The sequence below is a fragment of the Lupinus angustifolius genome, chromosome LG05 (genome assembly GCF_001865875.1).
Source record: "Lupinus angustifolius cultivar Tanjil chromosome LG05, LupAngTanjil_v1.0, whole genome shotgun sequence".
Classification (NCBI taxonomy): Eukaryota; Viridiplantae; Streptophyta; class Magnoliopsida; order Fabales; family Fabaceae; genus Lupinus; species Lupinus angustifolius.
The window spans coordinates 21,863,923-21,886,698 of NC_032013.1; the positions used below are offsets into that span (position 1 = coordinate 21,863,923).

The window sequence follows — 22,776 nt, forward strand, 5'->3', positions numbered from 1 at the left end:
ATATCATTTACCATTTATTTAGATTACTTTTTTTAAGAATTGGTGATTATTAAATATAAATGATGGGTAATACAATAACAATGTATCAAACTCATACATTTTTTTTCTTCTCTTTCTCAAAACAAGTATAGTACACATGCCTTATATAATTGTGAAAGAGCTTGATGAACTTTTATGTGTCTGCTGAAAATAGGGCCATTCTACATAGGATACTTGGACTGCAAAATAACGTTACTGATTAGTTTTGTTCAAGGGAAGGTCTGTGCTGTTCTGTTCTGTTATTGTGTTCAGTCATTTAGTCATTTTTTTATATTCAACTAGATTTTGTTTACATGCTTTGAATCTATGTCCTTGTTATTTTTCTCTTTGGGATGTTATCTTCTATATTTAATTTTGTGTGAAATCTAAAAAACTTCTAAATCCCACGTAGAAGAGTTTTGAAAGAAAAAAAACAACTCCCTAGTCCCACATTGGAGAGATGAAGAACTTCAGAAAATTTTATGTTATAAATAGAGACATTCTTCCCTCGTTGTAAACTAGCCCAAAGTTAAATGCACTTTCATTCAACTTTGTCTTTCCCCTTCATATTTTCCGCCAATGCATTTCCGGCAAACTTTTCATCCTATCTTTCCGTGGGGGAAATTGGCACTGATAGCCATATTATGGTGGGTGCATTCGAGATCGGTTCTTACAGTGCAGTAAGAACTCGATAGCAGAGATCTGGACTGTTTTATCCTGGGGACGGCATGGTTGATAGTCCACGAAACGTCTTAAAGAGAGCGACCTGGTCGTGACTCAGCCAATAACGATTATTTCGTGCCATTTAGAATTGTTGCAAGCTACGGTACCAACAATTTGAAGACGTTTCTACTCCAATGATATTCGTAGATGATATTACTGGACGAACAGCTATAACCTGAACAAACCATTTCAGTTTGATGGGACAAATTTCAAACGTTAGCAACATAAGATGAGATTTTTCCTCACTATGAGAAAAGTTACACACGTTTTGAAAATCAATGTCCTAATGCTATTTGAGAAAACTGGGGAAAAAAATGATAAACTAACTATTAATATAGGTCTCTAGAATGAAAATGGTTACTTTTATGAATTCCATTCTGAATGGGTTGTCCGATGATATTTATGATTGCTATAGCCCATACAAGTTTGTCAAATTTATTTGGTATGCACTTGAGAAATAAAGAAATATGATACTAAGGAAGTTAAGATAAAAAAATATATATTATGTTACCACTACCTCAAGTATCAAATGACTGATAATAAATCAGTAGAGTCTCAGTCCTATGAGATACATAAAATTGCTCATGAAATCATTTCTGATGGTATGGCCCTAGAGAGTTAAACTCATAGAGCCTGTGAATGTGTATTCGGTGGGTATGCCGTAAACAACAAAGCGTACAAGTTTTATGACCTTAACGCAAAAGTGATCATTGAGTCTAACGATGTTGACTTCAATGAATAGAAATTCATTTTTAAATTGAGGAATAATGAGGGCACATCAACTAGTCACATACGTATGATTAGAGATAATGATATAAAATGAAATGTTTGAAATAGAACCTAGAAGAAGTAAGAGAACAATAATTGTTAGAGAGTATAGATATGATTATATGGTCTATATATTGGAGGATATTCCATCAACTCTCCAAAAAGTTTTGACTTCTTTGGATGTTGATTTGTGGCGAGAATGCATAAATGATGAGATGGACTATCTAGAGTATAAAAAGAAACAAACTATGTTAGTTCAATCCACTATGAAAGTTGAGATGATAGCATTAGCAACAACTAATGAAGAAGCAAGTTAGCTGAGAAGTTTGCTTGTAGGGATTCCCCTATGGGAAAATTAATATTAGTTGTGTTGACCCATTGTGATAGTATTGCGACTATTGCAAAAATTGAGAACCGCTTTTATAACGGTAAGAAATGACAAATTTGTCGTAAGCGTAATACCATTAGAGAATTACTCTCTACAGTATCTGTTAGAAGTGGATCATGTACGCAATGAGAGACTTGCATTCAAGGCGCCTGAAGAAGTTTGGACAAGGGTGAAACCATCAGTGAGGCACTTCAGGATCTTTGGATCCTTATGCTACAAACACATTCCTGATCAGAGAAGGAGAAAACTAGATGATAAAAGTGAAACAATGGTTTTTGTTGGCTATCACCCTACAGGTTCATACAAGCTATTCAACCCAAGAACAAACCAAGTAATATTCAACAGAGATGTGAAATTTATTGAATCAAGCTCTTGGAAGGAGGAAAGAATATGGTCAAAATCCAATGCTCAAATCCCACTTGAATGGACAGATAAGGATCAGAGTGATGATGAGACTCAAACAGTGAATGAAATTGAGCCTCAAATGGGGACATCAGCTTATAGAGATGATACACGAAGGCCTACGAGAATGAGACACTTGCCTGCTAGACTAAGAGATTGCCTGATATCTCCTGATGATGTTGTTAACAGTGAAGGAGAGCTAGTGCAATTCATTGCTCTATTTGCATATGCAGAGCCCATCTTTATTGAAGAAGCAGTAAATAGCAAGGTATGGAAAGAAGCTATGAAGGAGGAATTAAGATCAATCAACAAGAACAAAACTTGGGAGTTGGTTCAACCTCCAACTTACAAGAAGCCCATAGCAGTATAATGGGTGTTCAAAACCAAACTGAACCCTGATGGCACCACTGCAAAACACAAGGTCAAATTGGTTACGAAAGGCTTTATACAGAAAGAAGGGATTGATTTGTCTGAAGTTTTTGCACTAGTTGCAAGACTAGAAACAATAAGGCTGATTGTGGCTCTAGCAAGCAAGAACAATTGGGCAATGTGACAACTAGATGTGAAATATGCTTTCCTCAGTGGCCCTCTTGAAGAAAAGGTTTATGTTCTTCAACCTCCAGGATTTGTGATAGAGGATAGTGAAAGCAAAGTGTACAAGTTGAGGAGAGCCTTGTATGGACTAAGGCAGGCACCAAGAGCTTGGAACAAGAAAGTTGATGCTTTTCTATCAAGCTCAGGGTTTAAGAAGTGTGATATAGAACATGGTGTGTATATCAAGAGCATGAGTAACCTTGATATTCTCATCATATGCTTATATATAGATGATCTACTCATTACCGGTAACAACTCAAAAGGAATAGAAGAAGTGAAAGTGAGGCTGAAATCAGAGTTCGAGATGACTAATTTGGGTAAATTGACATACTTTTTTGGCATGAAGTTCAAACTAGTTGAAGGTGGAGTCTTTATGCACCAAAAGAAGTATATACATGATGTTCTGAACAAGTTCAATATGTTGAACTGTAATGCTGCTGAAACACATGCAGAGGTAAACTTGAAGTTGGATAAGGGTGAAGATGAACCAATAGTGGATAATACTCTGTATAGGCAAATGGTTGGTTGCCTAAGGTTGGTCTGCCACACGAGGCCAGAGATTTCATACAGTGTTGGCTTAGTGAGTAGGTTTATGAGTGATCCAAGGAAGTCACACATGGTAGGAGCCAAAAGAATTATAAGGTACTTGAGAGGAACATGTGATTTCAGAATTATGTTTTCAAACAAGACAGCAAAAGGGAGTCTGCAACTTGTAGCTTATTCTAACTTTGATTGGAGTGGTGATTTACTAGAGAGAAAGAGCACCATGGACTATGTTTTCTTGGTGTTTGACTCCCCTATCTCATGGTGCTCCAAGAAACAAGAAGTGGTGTCTTTATCCACTTGTGAAGCCGAGTACATCTCAGCTTGCAATGTGGCATGTCAGACTCTATGGCTTATCTCTTTGCTTGAAGAGTGGAAGATAGATTTTGATGGAACAATGGAACTATTAGTGGACAATAAATCTGCTATTAATCTTGCAAAGAACCCATTTGCACATGGAAAGAGCAAGCACATAGAAAGAAAATATCATTTTCTAAGAGAGCAAGTTGGAAGAGGGAAGATCAACTTGAAACATTGTTCAACGGAAGTTCAAATTGCTGATGTAATGACCAAGGCATTAAGAGTAGAAAGGTTTAGAAGTCTAAGGAGGCTATTGAATGTAGTATGTTTGTAATAAGTATGAATTAAGGGGGAGTATTAGGATTTTGTTAATTCTTTCCATTGATCGAAAGGTAGGTAATTATGTTTTTTTCAGTTACACCAATAGCTACTATAAATAGTATGCTTCTTGTATTCTTCAATAATCATTCTCAATCAATATACATGTTTTTTATACATTGAAATCACCTTTCTAATCTACTACATTCTTTTTTCTCTGATGTTACTGCACTACATCTTCTTCTTCTTCACAATTCATTTTCATCTTTTCTCCAACATTCCCTTCACATATTTGGTTTTGTATAAAAAGTTGAGGGGATTGAGGAACTGCAATGGCATGTGATGCCCATTAGGAATGAAGGGAAAATTATCATAGTACTGATTAATGTAGCATAGATCAGAAACAAAAAAAAATTATTAATCAAATAGATGACAGGGACTTCTTGTGATTGGAATTATTCCACCAAGCACTTGTAAGTTGTAAACAAGAGATTTATGTACATTCAAAGTGGTACAAAGATTCTTTGATTTGATTGACTACTATTAGTGTCATGTATTTTTTCACACTAGAAGACTCAAAAAATAATGATAAAAGAGAAAATAGTATGTGTAATCATAGTATTTTTTACTATGTAAATATATCATTTATATTAATGTGTTAATAGTCATAAATTGTTATATGAAAATAATATGCACGGTGGATAATACCTTAACAATGAAGATTCCTCTTGATTCACCCCTTCTAAAAATGTGATCACCAACACAATAACTTTGGAATAAGTTTACCACTATCATTTATGAGTTGAGATATACTTATTCCGAGGAGTAAGTTTTTTAAATTTACTCCACATCCTAGTCATCAATTTTAGAGAAATTCAATGGTTTCAATTAGTGAATAGATCTAATCCATTAGATTTTTCTAGAATTGATAGCTATGATGGAGAGTAAAAACTAGAGAGTAGTAACTAAAAAATTTCTAGAATTGATAGCTAGATTTTTCCATGGTTTGAATTAGTGAGTAGATCTATTCAATGATTTAAAAAAAACTTACTCTTGAAGTAAGTGGATCCCTCCTCATCATTGATTTTATTAGTAATAACTAAAATTGAAAAATATAGTATTCCCAAGCATATTTAAAGGAGCATAATGGTATAGAATATTGCTTTTGGTTCCTTATTTTCAAACCTGATATAATCATAACCATTGATTGTTCCTTCTTTGGGACAAATCTTTTTTCTTCAAACTTTATTAGGCTGTTGCTTATAGTGCTGTATGAATCACTATCCATAATCATGATACAACTCAATCTATTAACATATTATGATTCATAATCATAATTAACAAAATAATCACGGAGTGCTGTAATGATTATTAAAATTATGTCCTTTCTCTTCTTTTCTTTGAATTTTTTAAATTTCAAAACTGATTAAAAAATTAGTGAATAATGTATTCGAATCTCTTTTTTAGTGGGGTCAAAGATGCTTGTTCTATGTGCTATTGATGTCATTATTTTGTTTCAGATTTTATGTTTGTTATAGTAACTTTCTATTTTTTGGTTTAACCAATGGTCCATACAATTTATTTGTAAGTAACTAATACTTTTTGAAATGTGTGATTGTCCCTTACAATAAGTATCTCTCCTATGAATTAAATATTTAACTTTTTGATATATTTAAGATCAAGTAAAATTTTATAACGCTACCTTATTGGTTTACTCTTTCCTCTTTGATTCTTTTATATTTGAATGGATTATGAACTCAATTTTAACCCCACTTCATTCATAGAGTTGTGCCTAGCCTTCCTTATATATGTTTAAATAAGGTTACATTTGTTATTTTATAAGGAAAACACATACATAACCTTATCCATATAAAACTTACATTTAAAAAGTGTAATGTTTATAATTGTCCGTATAAAAATATGAGTGTAATATTTATACATTAATAGTGTAAAAATTATAGACAATCAGTGCATTATTCACCATTCATTATACTAATTTTATTTAAAAGTTAACGATGATTAAAAATAAATAATAAATAATACGATGATAATATAAATATATCTTTTTTCTCCAAAAATATTATGTTTAGATGCATAAACACCATTGTCAAATAAGACAGATGCCCATGATGATTGTTTTTTATGGGCAAAAAATGGGTCCACCAATAGAAGGCACATACTTCCACTCTTGATAAGAAGTTCTTTGGAACCACTCTGAAATTCTCACACCATTCATTCATTTGATGAGACTGAATCATTCCAAATTGCTTAATGTCATATAAGCTTATTTTATCATGATAATAATAATAATAATAAGCCTGACTTCAAAGAATTTTCTATTATAAATGTGTGCCAAGGCTATACAAACTATCAATGAATCATCATCTTTAGAATCGTAGAGTTTATGACACCCGTTACTATTTGGAAAAGAAATCACAAATCTATAAAATAAAATAAAAATATTCAGTTAAGGTCTCCACCAAGGCACACCCCAACAGATAATGGGGTCAAATATTACTTTTGGTACATCCATTCTATTATTTACAAATGTATCTTCTCATATCAGTAGATAACTTATCTTATTTGGTCAGTAAAAATGTGACAAGCGTGCTATTTTGTTTATTTTTAAAAATATTTTTATAAAAAATAATAAAACGTGGCACATGTCATGATTTCACTGGCAGGAGGAGATAACTTATCTCCTTATACTAGAAGATACTTCATTCCCTTATATTATATACCAATAATAGTTCAAATAGTTCATCCATAAATTACATTTCTATTGCAGTGAGGGATGAGGGAAATAGGACTTAGAGGTAGGGTGTACATATGTCAAAATTTAAAATAATTAATTTATGTGTGACTTGATATTTTGAAATCGTTGAATGATTAATTCGTTGTCAATGTTGTTTAGTAATATTCGCTACATATAAGTTGTTAGACAATCATTTATACACTCATATTTCATTCAATTATGTAACCTATTTTTTACAATATTCATAGTTGAAAAAAATACTTTCTATGGTGGTATTTCTAACTTCAAAAGAAGATAAACTAATAGATAAATAATGTGTCTTCCACTTTCAACCAACTTACCATACAGATTATTGATTCCTTTCAAATAAACAAATTCAACATTGCTATGTATATCAATGATGTAAGTTTCAAGTTAATTATCAAATACCATCAATGATGTTGAACAAAAATTAGGTAGATAAAACTTTGCAAAATCAATGAGTTTTATCATATCAAAACTAGAGAATAAATAGACTAGACTCAAACAAGATATTCAAAGAAACAACTGAATATTTATCTCAGAGAAACGTTTAGAAGTTCTTTTAAATTGTTATATCCATAATATTATAAAACATTCAACACAATAATAATTATTTTATTTTACATGAAACATGTCATTTACAAAATAAATAAAATTGGGACTAGTAGAGTTATAAATAAAAGTGTAATATATATGTATTGTTAATGTAAAGATTTAGACACGGCCACTATACCATCCACAATTTATTTAAGTTACTTTTAAAAAAATTGATGATAAGTAGATATAAATGATGTATAATATAGAGACCGTGTACAGAACTCGTACAATGTCATTACATACACTTTTATCTATAAATAATATACATATTTTTTCAAAAAATATGTCCCTGCAATCTACAAAGCATGGTCAATGTCTATAGGTATTTTTAAATTCATTCAAGACCAATAAAATCATATATATATATATATATATATATATATCAACAAATATATACATTTCTATAGCTTTATACATTTATAGAGACATAGACCAAGAAAAAAAAAATCGGTTAAAATGACTATGAAAGATTTAGAACTCATTATTTGTCAACAAACTTATTTTAAGATGAGACATTATGAGTGATACAATTTATACTTCAACAATCTTCTACTATGTATGATTGATGTAACATTTCAAACTTATTAATAACACTTAAGACTTAATTGATGGGATAAAATTATGAGAAAAAAAATTTATGAATTGATAGTGTAAAAAAATTATACACTGTTACTATATCATTTATCTATTATTCATTCATATTTAATTATCATCTACTCTTTATAAAAATAATACAATTAAATGATAAATAATTTAATGAGTATATATAAATTTTTACACTGTATCAATGCATATATATTACATTTAAAATTACCTTGATAGCTTCTTTTTTGATATTATGGCCACCTCTGTATAAAGTTTTGTCATTTGTGGCATGCAAAAAAATAGACACTTTAGTGAAAGACAGTGGTAAATGTGGCAAAATCATGGCATTCCAAGGTTGATTTTGACAATGCTGGCAAACATTTTTTGTCTTAAGGACTCAAAATTGGTTTTGTTCAATTGATGGAGGAATAATGAACATATGGTATGGAGATGAAACAGAAAACACAAAAGTATAATACCAAGCACAGTGGTGCACACTCATTCAGACATCAGACCAAAGGCTAATGCTCCATTACTTGGAAAGAATGATACAATTTAGTGAAAGACACTATTAAAAGAAATGCCTTATGCAGATATCCACTCCCTTTCGACCGGAGAGGGTTGTGCATGGACGAAACCACCATGATACACCCCGAAAATAGTTAGAACTTGTTTCAATATTTTGCAATGCTTTGCTAAGATACACACCCCAACCATAACATGTGACCCCCAAGCCTATGAATACACACTAAGCATGTCAGCTTAAATATCCTTGCAGTATTTTACTCCCCTAAAGGAAGCCTCTGCAACTCGAACCCATGACCTCAGGAAGTAATAGTCATTTATTCTATTGAGTCGCTACCACTAAGCTACCCCTGAGGTTATAAGTTCGAGTCGTGGAGGCTCCCTTTGGGGATAAAATATTGCATGAAGTATTTAAGCTTGAAAGTGACACACTAAGCATATTCGTGGGTCCAGGGGTCGCATTTCACTGATGAAGTGTTACATACACTACCAAATTACAAGTATGTTAGGAGCGTCATACTATTTCTCTAAGCATCTATGTTCTTTTAGCTTGCAGACTGTGCAAATGCTGTTCCAGAAACACTGTTCATCATACATCAGGAACATCACTGAGCATTCAATATTGGAAATCAAGTCAAAACTGCTACCTAAAGATGATTTGCAGGACAAATTTGAAAAATGGTCCTGCAAAGCATTTTCCTGAACTTCACCTACTTTGATGATATTCTTGTCCGCAATAATTTTTACACCAGATTCAGCACCATCTTTGTCAGCACAACAGCTCTCACACGATTGCTGTAATGACTCAGCTCGCCTTTCGCATTTCCTTTCCCATTCTCGATTCCTACATATTGTTTTCTTTAATAGATTTGTCTGAGCCACCTGACACCGTTAACTGGATTATTTGCTTGTTATCATGTGCACTTAGCTGCTCGTTATTGTCTGTGATGATATCGCAGCCAGCTTTGCAGTGTAGGTGATTCTCGCCGTCCACAGGTTCAGATTCTGACTTAGCACCAACTTCGCGGTAGTTTAGTTTCCAACTTCTTGCAGAATGATTCGGCTATGGGCATTCCTTCCCAACACATGCCTACTTTGATTGTTTCATCTGTTGCTAAAGCTGATAGATCACACAGGCATGTTTCGGTTGATAAAACAATATTATTTTAAGTAGTATTTTACAAGAATAATACACTAATCATATACACCAAGCAAATATACCTTCACTTTTATCCTTCTGATACAAGGGTTTATCAAGTAACACTGTCCCAGGAAAAACCATTAAGTTGATTTTTTTCAACCTTTGCTTTTCATTGTCATCTATAGGTATGAATCCAAAGCCCTTAGTCCATGTCTCCACCAAATCCGGAATGGCTGCTTTCACAATCTTTCTACCTTGATAGATATTAACATCTCTAAATCAACTCTAAACAATAATTATTTTGATCAACAAGGGAGTGAATATCCAATAAAAACGAAACTCGAACAATATACATGAAACGACAGCCAAAATGTGCCTCTTCAATTGCACTCGCAAGGATTCGGCATATTCCCTGACGACAATACTGACCGCAAGTTGCAATTAAAGACATCTCTCCAACTGTAGTTCCATGCACCCTGCAAAGGAGTAAAAAGCTTAATACAATTTACCAAAATAAAGGCTTAATACATAGATGCCATTTAATATAAACCAAAGTTAATGTGACTATAACTTAATTAATTCATAAATCAACTAGAAGGTAAGCTTGAGTATAACAGAAAGACATTTATATATTAGAAAAGTAGTTGAAATAGAGCCATTTCACAAAAATGTGAGAGATGGGATTTTAAATAAGTCAAATTTTACTACATATTCAACAAGATAAATATTTATACATAATCTTTTTCCTTACAGATGCTACAGATATTAACACATCCCGTTTCTCCAATACCACAGTGTAAAACCCTTGAAAATTCAGTCGAGCAAAATCAGACCTGAAAATCACATGGAAACAAAACCTTACAAGTCAAAATAAAAAAACAGAATGCAGAAACCCAAAGAATGAGGGGTTGAAGAAAAGCCATGGGGTGGATTAGTTAGATAAATAATAAAGCACCAAATGAGGGGAAAGCATTACAGTGAAACATAGACTCGTGTTGTTCGACAATATTATTGTAATCAAACAGAAAACGAAGACATAAAAAGAACAATGCAACCCATTATGCCAATGACCATAGTATCTAATATAGTAACCAGAAATATTCACATGTAAATTTGTTGATATGCTCCTTCTTCCTCTTAGAGAATGTCTCTTGAAGGCTTGAATACAGAGACGAAAAATTTATGATAAGCACCGTTGGTATATAAAAAAAGGAAGTATACAATAGAAAGTATAGTACCTCCTGACAATTCTGACCACAAAACCAAGTGTCTGATACCGCCACTTCTTTTTTATCTTTTTCTCTCAGGCATTTCTCATGATCAATTCATTACAAGTTCATATAATCACATGGAATCATTATTAAAGCATGAGAAAGTAAATAAATGAATAAACTTTCACCTCAAAGAAATCATCCAAATAATAAGGGTAGCTGGGAGCATGAGGCTCCCACCATTTTGGAGTCAAAGGAGAGTTATATGTACACAACCTTACTCTGAAAGCCCGAAATAAGATAACAATGATAAGCAATCACTAAGTAATGACAACTAATCAAACCAACAAATTATTAACCATCCCCATCAATCAAACTACAACATTGCAATTATTTAAACAATAAAGCACACTTACATTTATGTTCACACTGTGCACATTGTAATGAATCATAAGCATCCGAAGCCTTCTTATCAATAACCAGATCTCCAAATGTTCGACAAGTGCAGTATGTGCAGTACCAGTTTCCATCAGGGATCTCCTGATAGATGGAAACAAAGCTTGTATCATTCTTCCAAGTAGGAAAAAGAGAATTAGAAAACTTGATCAGTAGTAACACCTACAACAACACAACCAATATCCAAGAAGACTTGATTGATACTCAAATACATGGCATAAAACCATGCACATTGGAGCAACATATAATAAATAAATACATACACATGCTCGTAAGTGGTAACACAAAATGTTTTCCATGGCTGAGTAACTTTGTGCTTGATCACTCCTAGGTCTACATGAATATTCCTAACTAGAGACTATAAAAAGAAAACTACCAGCAGGATTTGAAATGGGAGGGCCAAAACTATGTGTTATGTTATTCAGCTATTGTAAAGGTATACATGACTACATATATAGTGTATAACTGTATATATAGGAACGGCAGAGGAAGCTGTTATATCAATCACTTAATAGTAGGGTTGATTTCCAAAGTAAATCAAACATGGTTTTTTTCACAATGACAAGGAAGGAAAAGCGGAAAAAGATTCATAACTGCAGAAGAAAGCATAACTCTGAGAGCAGACTGATGGGCCCCCAATTACGAAGGTTTATCGGAGAAAGAGAAAAGATGATCAGGGTAACCAACAGGACACGTGGCAGACAGAGACTGGGGATCAGATCCTGAAATCAGAGAGGGGTAAATATGAGGGAAAGGGGGCAGGGAGAATGAATAGGCAATCATTTGGGTGAAGAAAAGGCAGTGAGCATTGTCTCTGGAATTAAGGGATTATTTCTCATAGTACTTGTATTTTTCTCTTTTGCACTTACTGCTATGCATTTTCATTGTACTCTTGCAACACTGTAATCTTGCAGTGAAATTAATACACTATACACTACAGTTTTCCTTTTGATTGTTGTTTCACACTCTTCTTTCTATCCTGGTACCTATCACAGACATACCTGAGTGGACAAAAATCCAGGTGAAAAGTAGATGAGCAGTTATCACAACATATCAGCTCACCCCCTCACCACACAACCCGCACGAGTCATCATTTCTATCATCACTGTCAACTTTAACAGCTTGATTCTGACTTTTCCTGGCTTTATATTCATCTGACCAAGCTTGAAGGAGGTACAGTGTAAAGGGCTCACCAGATCCCATGAAAAGATTCAAGCAGGGGCAATTCAACGTGAATCCGGCATGAAACTTGAACTCTGATAATGTATGAACCTTACCACAACATTTACAAATAATACCATCTTGAGTAATCCTACCATCCTTAATGGCAACATTATCTTCAGGGCTTCGGTATTGAATCACATCATTCAAAGATATTACCCCATTCTCAATCAACCAGGACAAGATTGTCCTTGTCCCCAAATCATACCACTTGTTGTCCTTATTGTGCTTCTCTCCATTACAAGGGTTCCTTGGTGCTTCCCTCCATTATGCTATAGCAGTCGTGAAAACAGCACACCCTAAACTGCCACGACACACTATAGCGCCGCTTTTGACTACATAGGAATAAGGTAACTTCCACTTTATCTTCTAGATATAGAACCATCATCATTCTTTTGGATGTGTTAACATGCCTTTCCATAACAGTCCAAGCAAAATTCTTTTATGATTTGACAGTAACATCCGGGTTCTGTCAATATATTGTTTGCCCACCATTCATGTAAGCTTCTCATACATAATCCTCGGACCATGGTATATGGGACCATACACATTATTTTCATCCAAAAGTGTATCTCAATTTAGAGAAGATTCGCATTAGGCGAACACGGCATGCAGCATTTTATCGAGGGATACAGGATTGGACATAATATATTTTTTGTAAAACGGTAGTGAGAGCCTCATGCACTGGGTCGACCTTTTAGTGCTTTTCAATATTGAGAGTATCCTTTTCTCCCTATGCAGCCTGCATATCCTAGTATTAGTGCTCTAGTGCCTATTCATGCAAATTATTAACTAGAAATTCCTCAGTGCACTCTTATAAATATATACTATATCTTCCTTTCTAAAAGATTAAATTTCGCGTTGAAGTAATGGAGAGTAGTTTTTCTAACATCACTTGAATGACTAAATAACGTTTTATGCTAAAATTATCACACACAAAATTAGTAAATTGTCCAAATATTTCCTAGTAAGCATAAAAACACATGACAAAATCTGAAGGCCAACTTGAATCAAAATGCAGATTCTATACTCACAAACCTATATGGTTGAAATGAACATAGCTCTCATTTCGATATACAACAATCTTAGAAACAAGAAAACTTGTGTTAGACTTCAAAAGCTACAAACTTTGCAACATTAGTTTGGCTGTGTGAGGCACATTTTACTTTATTTTAAGAAAGAGAAGCATGGTATAACAAACAGAAACTAATTGAAGAAAGCACTACATAGAGAGGAAGAAATCCTGAAACCAAAATGAAGCGTTAAAATCCACATGCATGAACGAAGAAGCAGAGCATTGACACATTCTGAAGGAAAAATTTTCACTTTTTGCATTATAAAACCAAAAACCCAAACCAAAAAATCTCATTTTTTCCACAGATCAAGACCTACCTACCAACCTCAGATTCTCAACAAAGAAATTCACAACAAAAAATCAAACTTTTCAACAATAACACCAGACCCAGAAATTATGATTAGTGTATAAAAAATCTCAGAGCAAAAAAATCACAAATTGAAAACTACCATAGCTTCATTTCTCAACACTGCAGCAGAAGCAAGTACTCTAACACCAGCCACTCTACAATACAACAGATGGCAATGACAAAGGAACACTTTTTTTTTTCTCTCTATAAAAAATGAGTAGTATCATTGTGTATTTTTCTCTCTCCAACCCCTTTTGAATAGGGACAGAAATAACTTTTTTGTGTTTCATTTCCTATTCTAAATCAAGGAAAATATTTTTTTTTAAATTTTTCCATTCATATGATAATATATTATTGGTTTAGGTAATGCTTTAATAGTCCATTGTTAAGGCAAACTAAACTTTTTGTTAGGCAAGCAAACATTAATTTAGTAGTGTAAAATTATTTGTATCTGAGTAAACGTTAATAATTTAATTCTCAAATTAGTTAGAAAAAATAGACATGAAGTCAAAAAAGGATTAGCTATGTTGTTTTGGTGTATTTTTTTTTTTGTGTGAGTTCAAAAAGAAAGAGTATACATGCTGTAGATTTTCTTCTTAGTAATTAGAATCTTTTGTATTTTTTGTTTAGTTCAGTCAAACCTAATTCAAGTCACTTGTTTTTAGGAAGGGCTAACACACTCATATGTTACTTTGAGAGAGTTTTAGGGTTTTCTTTGCTTTTATGACTAATTAAATTCATGTTTTTAACTTACTATTTGTTGTGGCCAAACCAGAAATGAAGCAAGGACGTGTGTCACTTCTGTTTTAGCTAAAACAATGAGTACTATATGAGAAACATTAGAAACAGACAAGTGCTTCAAAAAGTAAAGAGAGATACAACTTTAAATTACATATATATCCTTTGGATTTTAATAAAATCTCACTTTTACTATTAAAATAAGTGAAAATTATGTACTTGTCTTTCCATTAATAGAGATGATCCTTACTCGGGAAACACATGATAACTATTTTCCTTTTATTTTGAGCTTTGACAATGAGTTAAACATCCTAACTATCATATAAGATCTTATGTCTAGATTCTATATCTAGTTATTGTTAAGTTATATGAGAGAGATATGTCATCTTTATATGTTACAATTATAAATCATGCCTTAAAACTTAGTTTATAATAAAATAGTAAACTAAGGCAGACCAACTTATTAATATAAACATTTAATTTATTCACCTCTATTTGTCTATACATATCGATTATAATAATTAATTGTCATAATTATATTACATTACAATTTTAGTTCACGTTTGTTTGTAATAAGTACAACATAATCACAATTACAATTTAAAAATGTGTTTAAAGTATATTGTTTCATTTAACTTATTTGAATTTTTATAGTGTGTCATAAAATATTAAGGAATCTATTAAAAATAAAGTTTCATTATCAACTAATGTAGTTATTAATCTTGAAAAATGAATACTTAATTCTTTTTATAAAAGTATGTTTTTAATGAATTCCTTAACATGGCACATGACACAAGCTAGAAAAATCTAACTACACTTACTTTTCGGAGCCAAGTTATAAAGTTGAATTGTACTCTCAAAGAGATAAGCAAGAACAGTAAAATATCTTAGCCCAAACAGACACAAAGCTTGACTTTGACTTTAGCATTGACTAGAGTAACATGTATTCAAATTATTAAAGGGTGTTGTTATATTAATATTTAAAAAGCAAAGAAAAAACTAGTATCAGAAGTTCTTGCTGTAACTAGTTTTGATGAATTGTGGACTTATTCAATCAAAGTTTTGGCTTCTAAAGTTATCTGTTTTGTTCATTTGAGCAGCAGTTATATTCTCTGATGAACTGTTTGTCTTTTCTTTTCTGCAAAAAGGGGTCTTCCTCAGCCACACAATCATCAGAAGTTGATATAGGTACACATTTAAACTATATTCTTTACCTCTTTTAGAATTTCTAGTTATATATTTTCCAGCATAATTCCATGGATGAATCTGCTGTCTATTGGAATGTAAGTCCATAGTTGATCCATATCTAGAGATTCAACAAAGTTTTATATTGGCCGATGCTTAACACAATCTTCACCTTTTATCGGGCATAGAACAGGACTTGCTATGTGAGTAAGATCAATGTTTTGTCAATGAATATGATTTTATGATAGAGCATTGTGACACGTTCGATCATATAGTCGACCCCACCTAGTGGGAATAAGACTTCGTTGTTGTTGTAATTGGTAATTGGAATTTAAGCAAGAATCTCCACTTGGGGGGTTTGCCATTTTCCTTCTTTAAATTTCCAGGCATCTACACTCAGGTTAAAGTAGCTTACTTTGTTGTAATAAATTTAGTGTATGATTCATAAGTAGAATATTTTATCAAAGGTTCCAGTATAGTAACTGCTTCTACTTGGCTACAATGTGCTGACAAAATCTAATTCCCAAATAGAAGTTATCAACTTCACTTTTCTTTTGGGAGCATAATCATTTTTTTGGTCAGCAATGAAGAAAGAAACTAAATGACTAAGATCTACAAAAGGAAATTTGAAGTCTTGCAGCTAGTTACTGAATGCTTTTTACATTCCTAAGTCCCAAGATAATTGTACATTTAATTTTTCATTCAATATTTGCTTTCTTTAGTCTTAGGAGGATCTTAGGAGGATATATCGAGGCTCGTGAAGCAAAGAGCCATCTACAATCTTCTTATTGGCATGTAATAGTGTCCTGTTCATTCCATTGAATTTATAAATGGGGAATGTATTAATTGTGTTCTGCATAATAATCTTTTTCTGATTAAATATCCCAAAACATGTTATAAAACTAAGGTCTCCCTTTCATTGAAATGCTGATGCTTCTTCGGAAGATGGTTGAGATTTGTTAGCTAATTTAGAACAGCATGTTACATTTTTCAAAACTAATATTTCCATACATATATATCATGTTAATATGAATATTCTCAACAGATTTTTCAGACATTGAGAATGTCAATCGTTACACTTACAAGGAATTGAAAATTGCCACCGAAGGATTTAGTCCAGCAAACAAGATAGGGGAGGGAGGTTTTGGATCAGTCTATAAGGTAGTTGCATCACTTATTTATAAAATTGTGCTTATGATTATCTAAGTTCTTTCTATATTTCCTTTTAAGTGACTGATGAAGTTACCACACTGAACAGGGAAAGCTGAGAAATGATACTCTGGCTGCTATAAAGGTTTTGTCGGCTGAATCAAGACAAGGCGTCAAAGAGTTCTTGACAGAAATCAAAGTGATCAGTAGTATAGAGCATGAGAATCTAGTTAAGTTGTACGGATGCTGTGTGGAAGGAAACCATAGGATTTTGGTATATGAATATCATGAAAATAACAGCCTAGCACAAACACTTCTTGGTAAGAAACTTTTTCACTTTTGAGATGAATGTGTTAAAACTATCCTGATAGTACTAATGACTTTATAGGTGGAGGTCATAGTAGCATCCAATTCAGTTGGGATGTCCGGCGAAACATTTGCATTGGTGTTGCCCGAGGCCTTGCGTTCCTTCATGACGTAGTTCAGCCACATATTATTCATAGAGACATTAAAGCAAGCAACATATTACTCGACAAAAGCCTCCAGCCTAAGATTTCAGATTTTGGCCTCGCAAAGCTTATTGCAGCAAACTTGACACATATTAGTACACTTGTTGCTGGTACAGCGTAAGTTCATAATTCTGTCTTCAATGCTTGAAGAACTTTCAATGTTTATACCCCAAAATTCTGCCAGAACATGTACTTACTATGACTTGTATCCAGATTTTATGTATTTCATATTTTACTAGAAAATAGTCATTTTCTTCTTACGATGTCCTTGTTTGTTTTTTGTAGTGGCTATCTAGCTCCTGAATACGCAATTCGAAGTCAAGTGACAAGAAAATCCGATGTCTATAGCTTTGGAGTTCTGCTACTAGAAATTGTTAGTGGGAAGTGTAACACAAACAGACGTTTACCTGTGGGAGAACGATATCTTCTTGCAAATGTAAGGGGCCTTACCTTTTCCAAATATAGAATAAGTTACAGCAGTTAACCGTAGTTGAGATTGCATGTATTGATAGAGAATTTTATTCTTGACATTCCTGGTTTATTAATGTTTATTTGTAATATACAATATTGAAATGAGCTTCGACACAGGTCATGTCCATTGCAGTTATGTGAATGGAAACTCAAATGCTGATAAATGAGTGACAGAACTACATGTTTTGCAGGCATGGGATTTGTATGAGAAAGGGGAGACGGAGAGTTTGGTGGATGTCTTTCTTGATGGAGAATTCGATGTTGAGGAGGCAATAAGGTTTTGTAAGATTGGTCTTCTTTGCACTCAGGACTCTCTTCAGCTCCGACCTTCTATGTCTGAGGTGCTCGACATGCTGATAGGTGAAACAGATGTGAATGAGGAGAAGATGGCAAAACCGGGCTTGGTATTTGAAATTATCGAAGCCAAAGAGCGAAGGAAACAGAAAGGGACGGCTGAAGTGGAAAATGCATCTTCTTCTTTGGTTGGTTCAGGGAGACAAGATGATTCATCTTTATCAGGAATCGCGGACTCTTTCGCTACCATGACCTTCACTTCGATTTACGACCGAAGCAATTGAGTTGCCTATTGTTAGGAAATTGTGAGCCCTTGATAAGTTTTCCCTCCCCTGCTCTATGTAAAATTGTCTATCTTCACTACCATTTGGTGCTACAAACTACTATATTTTTTTGTACTATATCTTCGTACTAAGAGGGTGAGCCTCGGCGCAACGGTAAGGTTGTTGCTTAGTGACCATGAAGTCACGGATTCAAAACCTGGAAACAGTCTCTCTGCTTGTAGAGGTAAGACTTTGTACATATACCCTCCTCAAACCCCGTAGGTCGAAGCCTTGTGCACAGGGCTGCACTTATATGTATATCTTCTCATACTAGTCAGTTAATCATGATTAATAGTTCAATTTAGGAATCCTTCAGTTCAAGCTTTGTGCAACAGAAGACATAAAGAAGACAAAATTATCTTGAATAAATAAAAAAACATTGCCTGTAAATAGTTTTGATAATGAAAACATAAAGAAGATCACAGCAGTAACACATGGAAAGTTCAGAAGAATAATAACAATTTCATAGTCTTTTTTGGTTGAAACAGAAACAATATTGATAGCTTTGTTTTTTTGGCTAGTAAACATGAACTATGCTTATCTGTATTCAGCTATTCATTATCATTGGTGGGGAAAAAATCAGTGGAGTGACTAGTAATTAGTATCTAGTACTTTTGTAAACCTGATCTATTTTCTAGTTCTGTAACATCTGAACCAAAGAATAAAAAAGCAAAGCACTCTATACCCCACTATGAACCCCAACATTACAGCCAAATTGGTCCATTTATGTGATTCTTTCAGACCCTGCTGTCTTAAGAACTCAACTCCATGCAATATGCATTGTCCATTGCTAATTTCTATGCATCTTGTTTTCCCTTGATTTCCTCCATACTCATTTATCATAAGACACTCAAATGGATACTTGAATAGGCTCAAGTAGTGCATAAAAATCCAGTAACTTGGTATTTTATCCTTTGATATGAAATACCCTGAAAATAGAAAGAAGGACCCCATTAACCCCGCAATCACCGAGGTTCCGAGGATGAAATCCGGCACTAGAGCACTGAAACACGCCACAAAAGAATTTGACATGAGGAGGACCAACCAAACCACTAAGGAGAAGTAAAGGAACCCATCAATGTCTTTCCTTAATCCTACCAGCCAATAAACTGGAGTAGTGTATAGAAAAGCTACCATTAGAAGGAAAGGAAGGAACACAAGGGTATTGGCTAAAACATAGGAAGAAACTCTGTAAGCTCCTCTTGAGGTTTCTGTCATAAAAGTTCTTCTCTCTTCCAAGAAAATAGGAAGTCCTTCTGTTGTTGATGATAACAGAAAGGTAAGGCTGAAAGCGAAAAAGCCGGTTCGTGTTTGCAATGCTACTTGATCTTGTTTGCTGCCATCATTTAAAAATATGGTCCCTAGTACAAATCCAGCTACTAATGCCTGTATGACTCTGGCTGAAAAAAGTTGCTTAGTTCTGAATATGTTGCAACAAAATCTTTGTCCTAGGATTGAAATCTCGTCCATCGGAGAATTTGAGTACATAAGAGCCTTTTCTTTGAAAACCCTGGAGTACTGCATCCTCATCATGTGATCTTGGTGCTCTTTGTCCATGAGAAGAAACTGGTTGTTCTCAGATTCTGAAGTTTGTATAACCAAGCTTTTCGTGACGTCAAGGGCGAATTCAAGGACATTGACATGGTGGGGAATTTGATGCCCTGCTAACTTCAACCTAGCCTCAAGAAGATTCAAGGAACCATTATGCATGACAAATCCATCAGAAAGCAAAATGAGGCCATCAAATAGCTCTAAGATTCTGAACCCGGGTTGGTGGATGGTTAAAATGATTGTCTTACCTTGATGAAATGCCATTAGTCTAAGCAATGAGATTACCATAAGAGCTGATGCTGAATCCAACCCTGAAGTTGGTTCATCAATCAAAATAACTGCAGGGTCATGAACTAAATCAACACCAATCGAAACTCTACGCTTTTCGCCACCTGATATACCATGGTTTGATCCACCACTGATTCTCGAATCTGCGATATGATCCAACCCAAGCTCCTTCATCAACTCTGAAACTCTGGTAGCAGCCACTTTTCGCCCCCCGGGAAGCCTCAGCATAGCACTATACATAAGCGTCTCTCTAACCGTAAGCGATGGGAACAAATCATCTTCTTGTGTGACATAACCGGAGGCTCTTCTAAACCGGTTCGCGTCCATCGGCAAATGATTGACCAGCACATGGCCAGACACTTTACATGGGGATATTCTCCCAGCAAGAATTTCAAGCAGTGTGGTTTTTCCAGCTCCACTTGGTCCAGCAATAGCAGTAAGTTCTCCTGGCCTTGCCTCACAATTTATACCCTTCAAAATGTACTTAGAACCTCTCATAGGATTTGAACCAAAACAAAGACTTTTGTACTCATCAAGTTGGCTGCACAATTTGTATGACAAGTTCTTGGTTTCTAGTGTAAATGGGTTTTTTGGCTTGAATGGTGATTCCATTGTATATGTTTTTGCTTGTGTGCATGCTAAGTGAAAGAAGAATGAGATTTAACAAGTGAGATATTTGAACAAGTATAGATAGATAGGAAGAGAGGGTGGTAAGCTAACATACCAAATTATGTGGTAGTTATTATAAGCTAAAGAAGCCAATATAGATTTTTTAAACAAATAGGTTTTGAAAATGAGAAAAAAATGTTAACACCCATTTGACACGCTCTTCTATTCATGTTTAATCATGATTGACTATTCAATACAAAGTAATACAAATGAATGATGTATTGAATGTATATAAATATTCTCCAGTACATAGATATTATACTCTTTGAAAAAAATAGTAAGGGTACTTGAATTGATTCACTTAAGTGCTTCATGAAAAGCAAAGAAATATAGGATACATTGACACAAGTATATTTAGTATTTTTGTTGAGCTGAAAATTGACTCTGCAGGGTTAGTGTTAGGTAGCTTCACCATCTTCCTCATGCTATAATATGGTTGGTAGAAGATACAAATTATCAAATATAGTTTTACAAGTTAACTTACATTTCTAAATGTGATTATTAAAGAACTTTCTCTATACTCACCTATTGAGATTTGTTTAATCAATAGGCAATAGCCCCTATTAGAAAATTTAAAATGCTTTTTCACCGGTAAAAGTCTAGTAGTTTTGTAACTTTGAATTTGAATAATATAAACTATATTGAGTTATATTATGTGAATATCATAATTTGATATTTTCTCACAACAACAAATGAATTTATTTCGGTCTCTTGTTATTTTTTATATTTTATATGTACATACAGCTCTAAAATATCTCATAAAAATCATATCAAATGTTTAAACATGTTTGATGTAAAAAACAGTTGAATGATATATATAAAGTTGAGAAGTATTTAAAAGTTGTTATAATATTATAAATTATCAATATAAAGATTTATACATAGACAATATATCATTCATTATTCATTAAGATTACTTACTTTTTTATAGTCAATAATAATTAAGTATAAAAACATATGATGTAATGACAAACTCATACATTATGAATGCATATATTTTTTCTTAAACATAATCTTTAAGATTGAGTTTTACAACTATTCACCTGGTGATCTGATTTTTTGTGTTACATTTGAATTTTTTGGTACACTCATATTTAAAACACTAGAGCTATTCCAAATAAATAAATAAATAACCTCTTAAGTATTTCAACCCCATATGCACTCATAGCTATGCAATGAATCGAACAAACTTGATAATTATTTGAAATTTGGCTTGCTATTTAGTTCGATAAACTTGATTTATGAACCCATTGAGTTGAACATTAACTAAAAATTAAGCTCATAAACAAGCCGAACTTCAGTCAAGTCGAGTTCGATTTATTAGGTTCATGAGCTGACTCAATTATATATATATATAGTATATATTAAGTAAATAAAAATCATACTAGTTCTAATGAATTAAACCAATTGAATTAATGAGTTGAAGTATATAGTTCATTAATTCTTGACGGACCAAATGAATTCGACTTGACGAGTCAAATCAAACAGTTCGCGAACTTTAAAGAGTGGAATTCAAACTGAAAACATAACTCATTTCATACTCGAGTTGAATTTCATGCTGAGCAAATCTTACCAGACTAAGCTTTGATTCGAATCGATTCATTTTCAG

At 33.4% G+C, this 22,776-nt stretch overlaps 2 protein-coding genes and 1 pseudogene across 2 annotated transcripts; 1 reads left to right on the forward strand and 2 right to left on the reverse strand.

Moving 5' to 3' along the window:
• LOC109347072 lies at nt 8,571-12,987 on the reverse strand (annotated as a pseudogene).
• LOC109348113 (putative serine/threonine-protein kinase) lies at nt 15,719-18,732 on the forward strand. Its single transcript, XM_019588340.1, has 6 exons — nt 15,719-15,916; nt 16,959-17,074; nt 17,172-17,382; nt 17,451-17,688; nt 17,857-18,007; nt 18,234-18,732. The coding sequence occupies exons 1-6, from the start codon at nt 15,844-15,846 to the stop codon at nt 18,618-18,620; spliced, it is 1,176 nt and encodes a 391-aa protein (XP_019443885.1). The 5' UTR covers nt 15,719-15,843; the 3' UTR covers nt 18,621-18,732.
• Nucleotides 18,751-21,178, reverse strand: LOC109348111 (ABC transporter G family member 10). The gene has a single exon (XM_019588339.1). It carries the CDS (start codon nt 21,108-21,110, stop codon nt 19,287-19,289), a length of 1,824 nt encoding a protein of 607 aa, XP_019443884.1. The 5' UTR covers nt 21,111-21,178; the 3' UTR covers nt 18,751-19,286.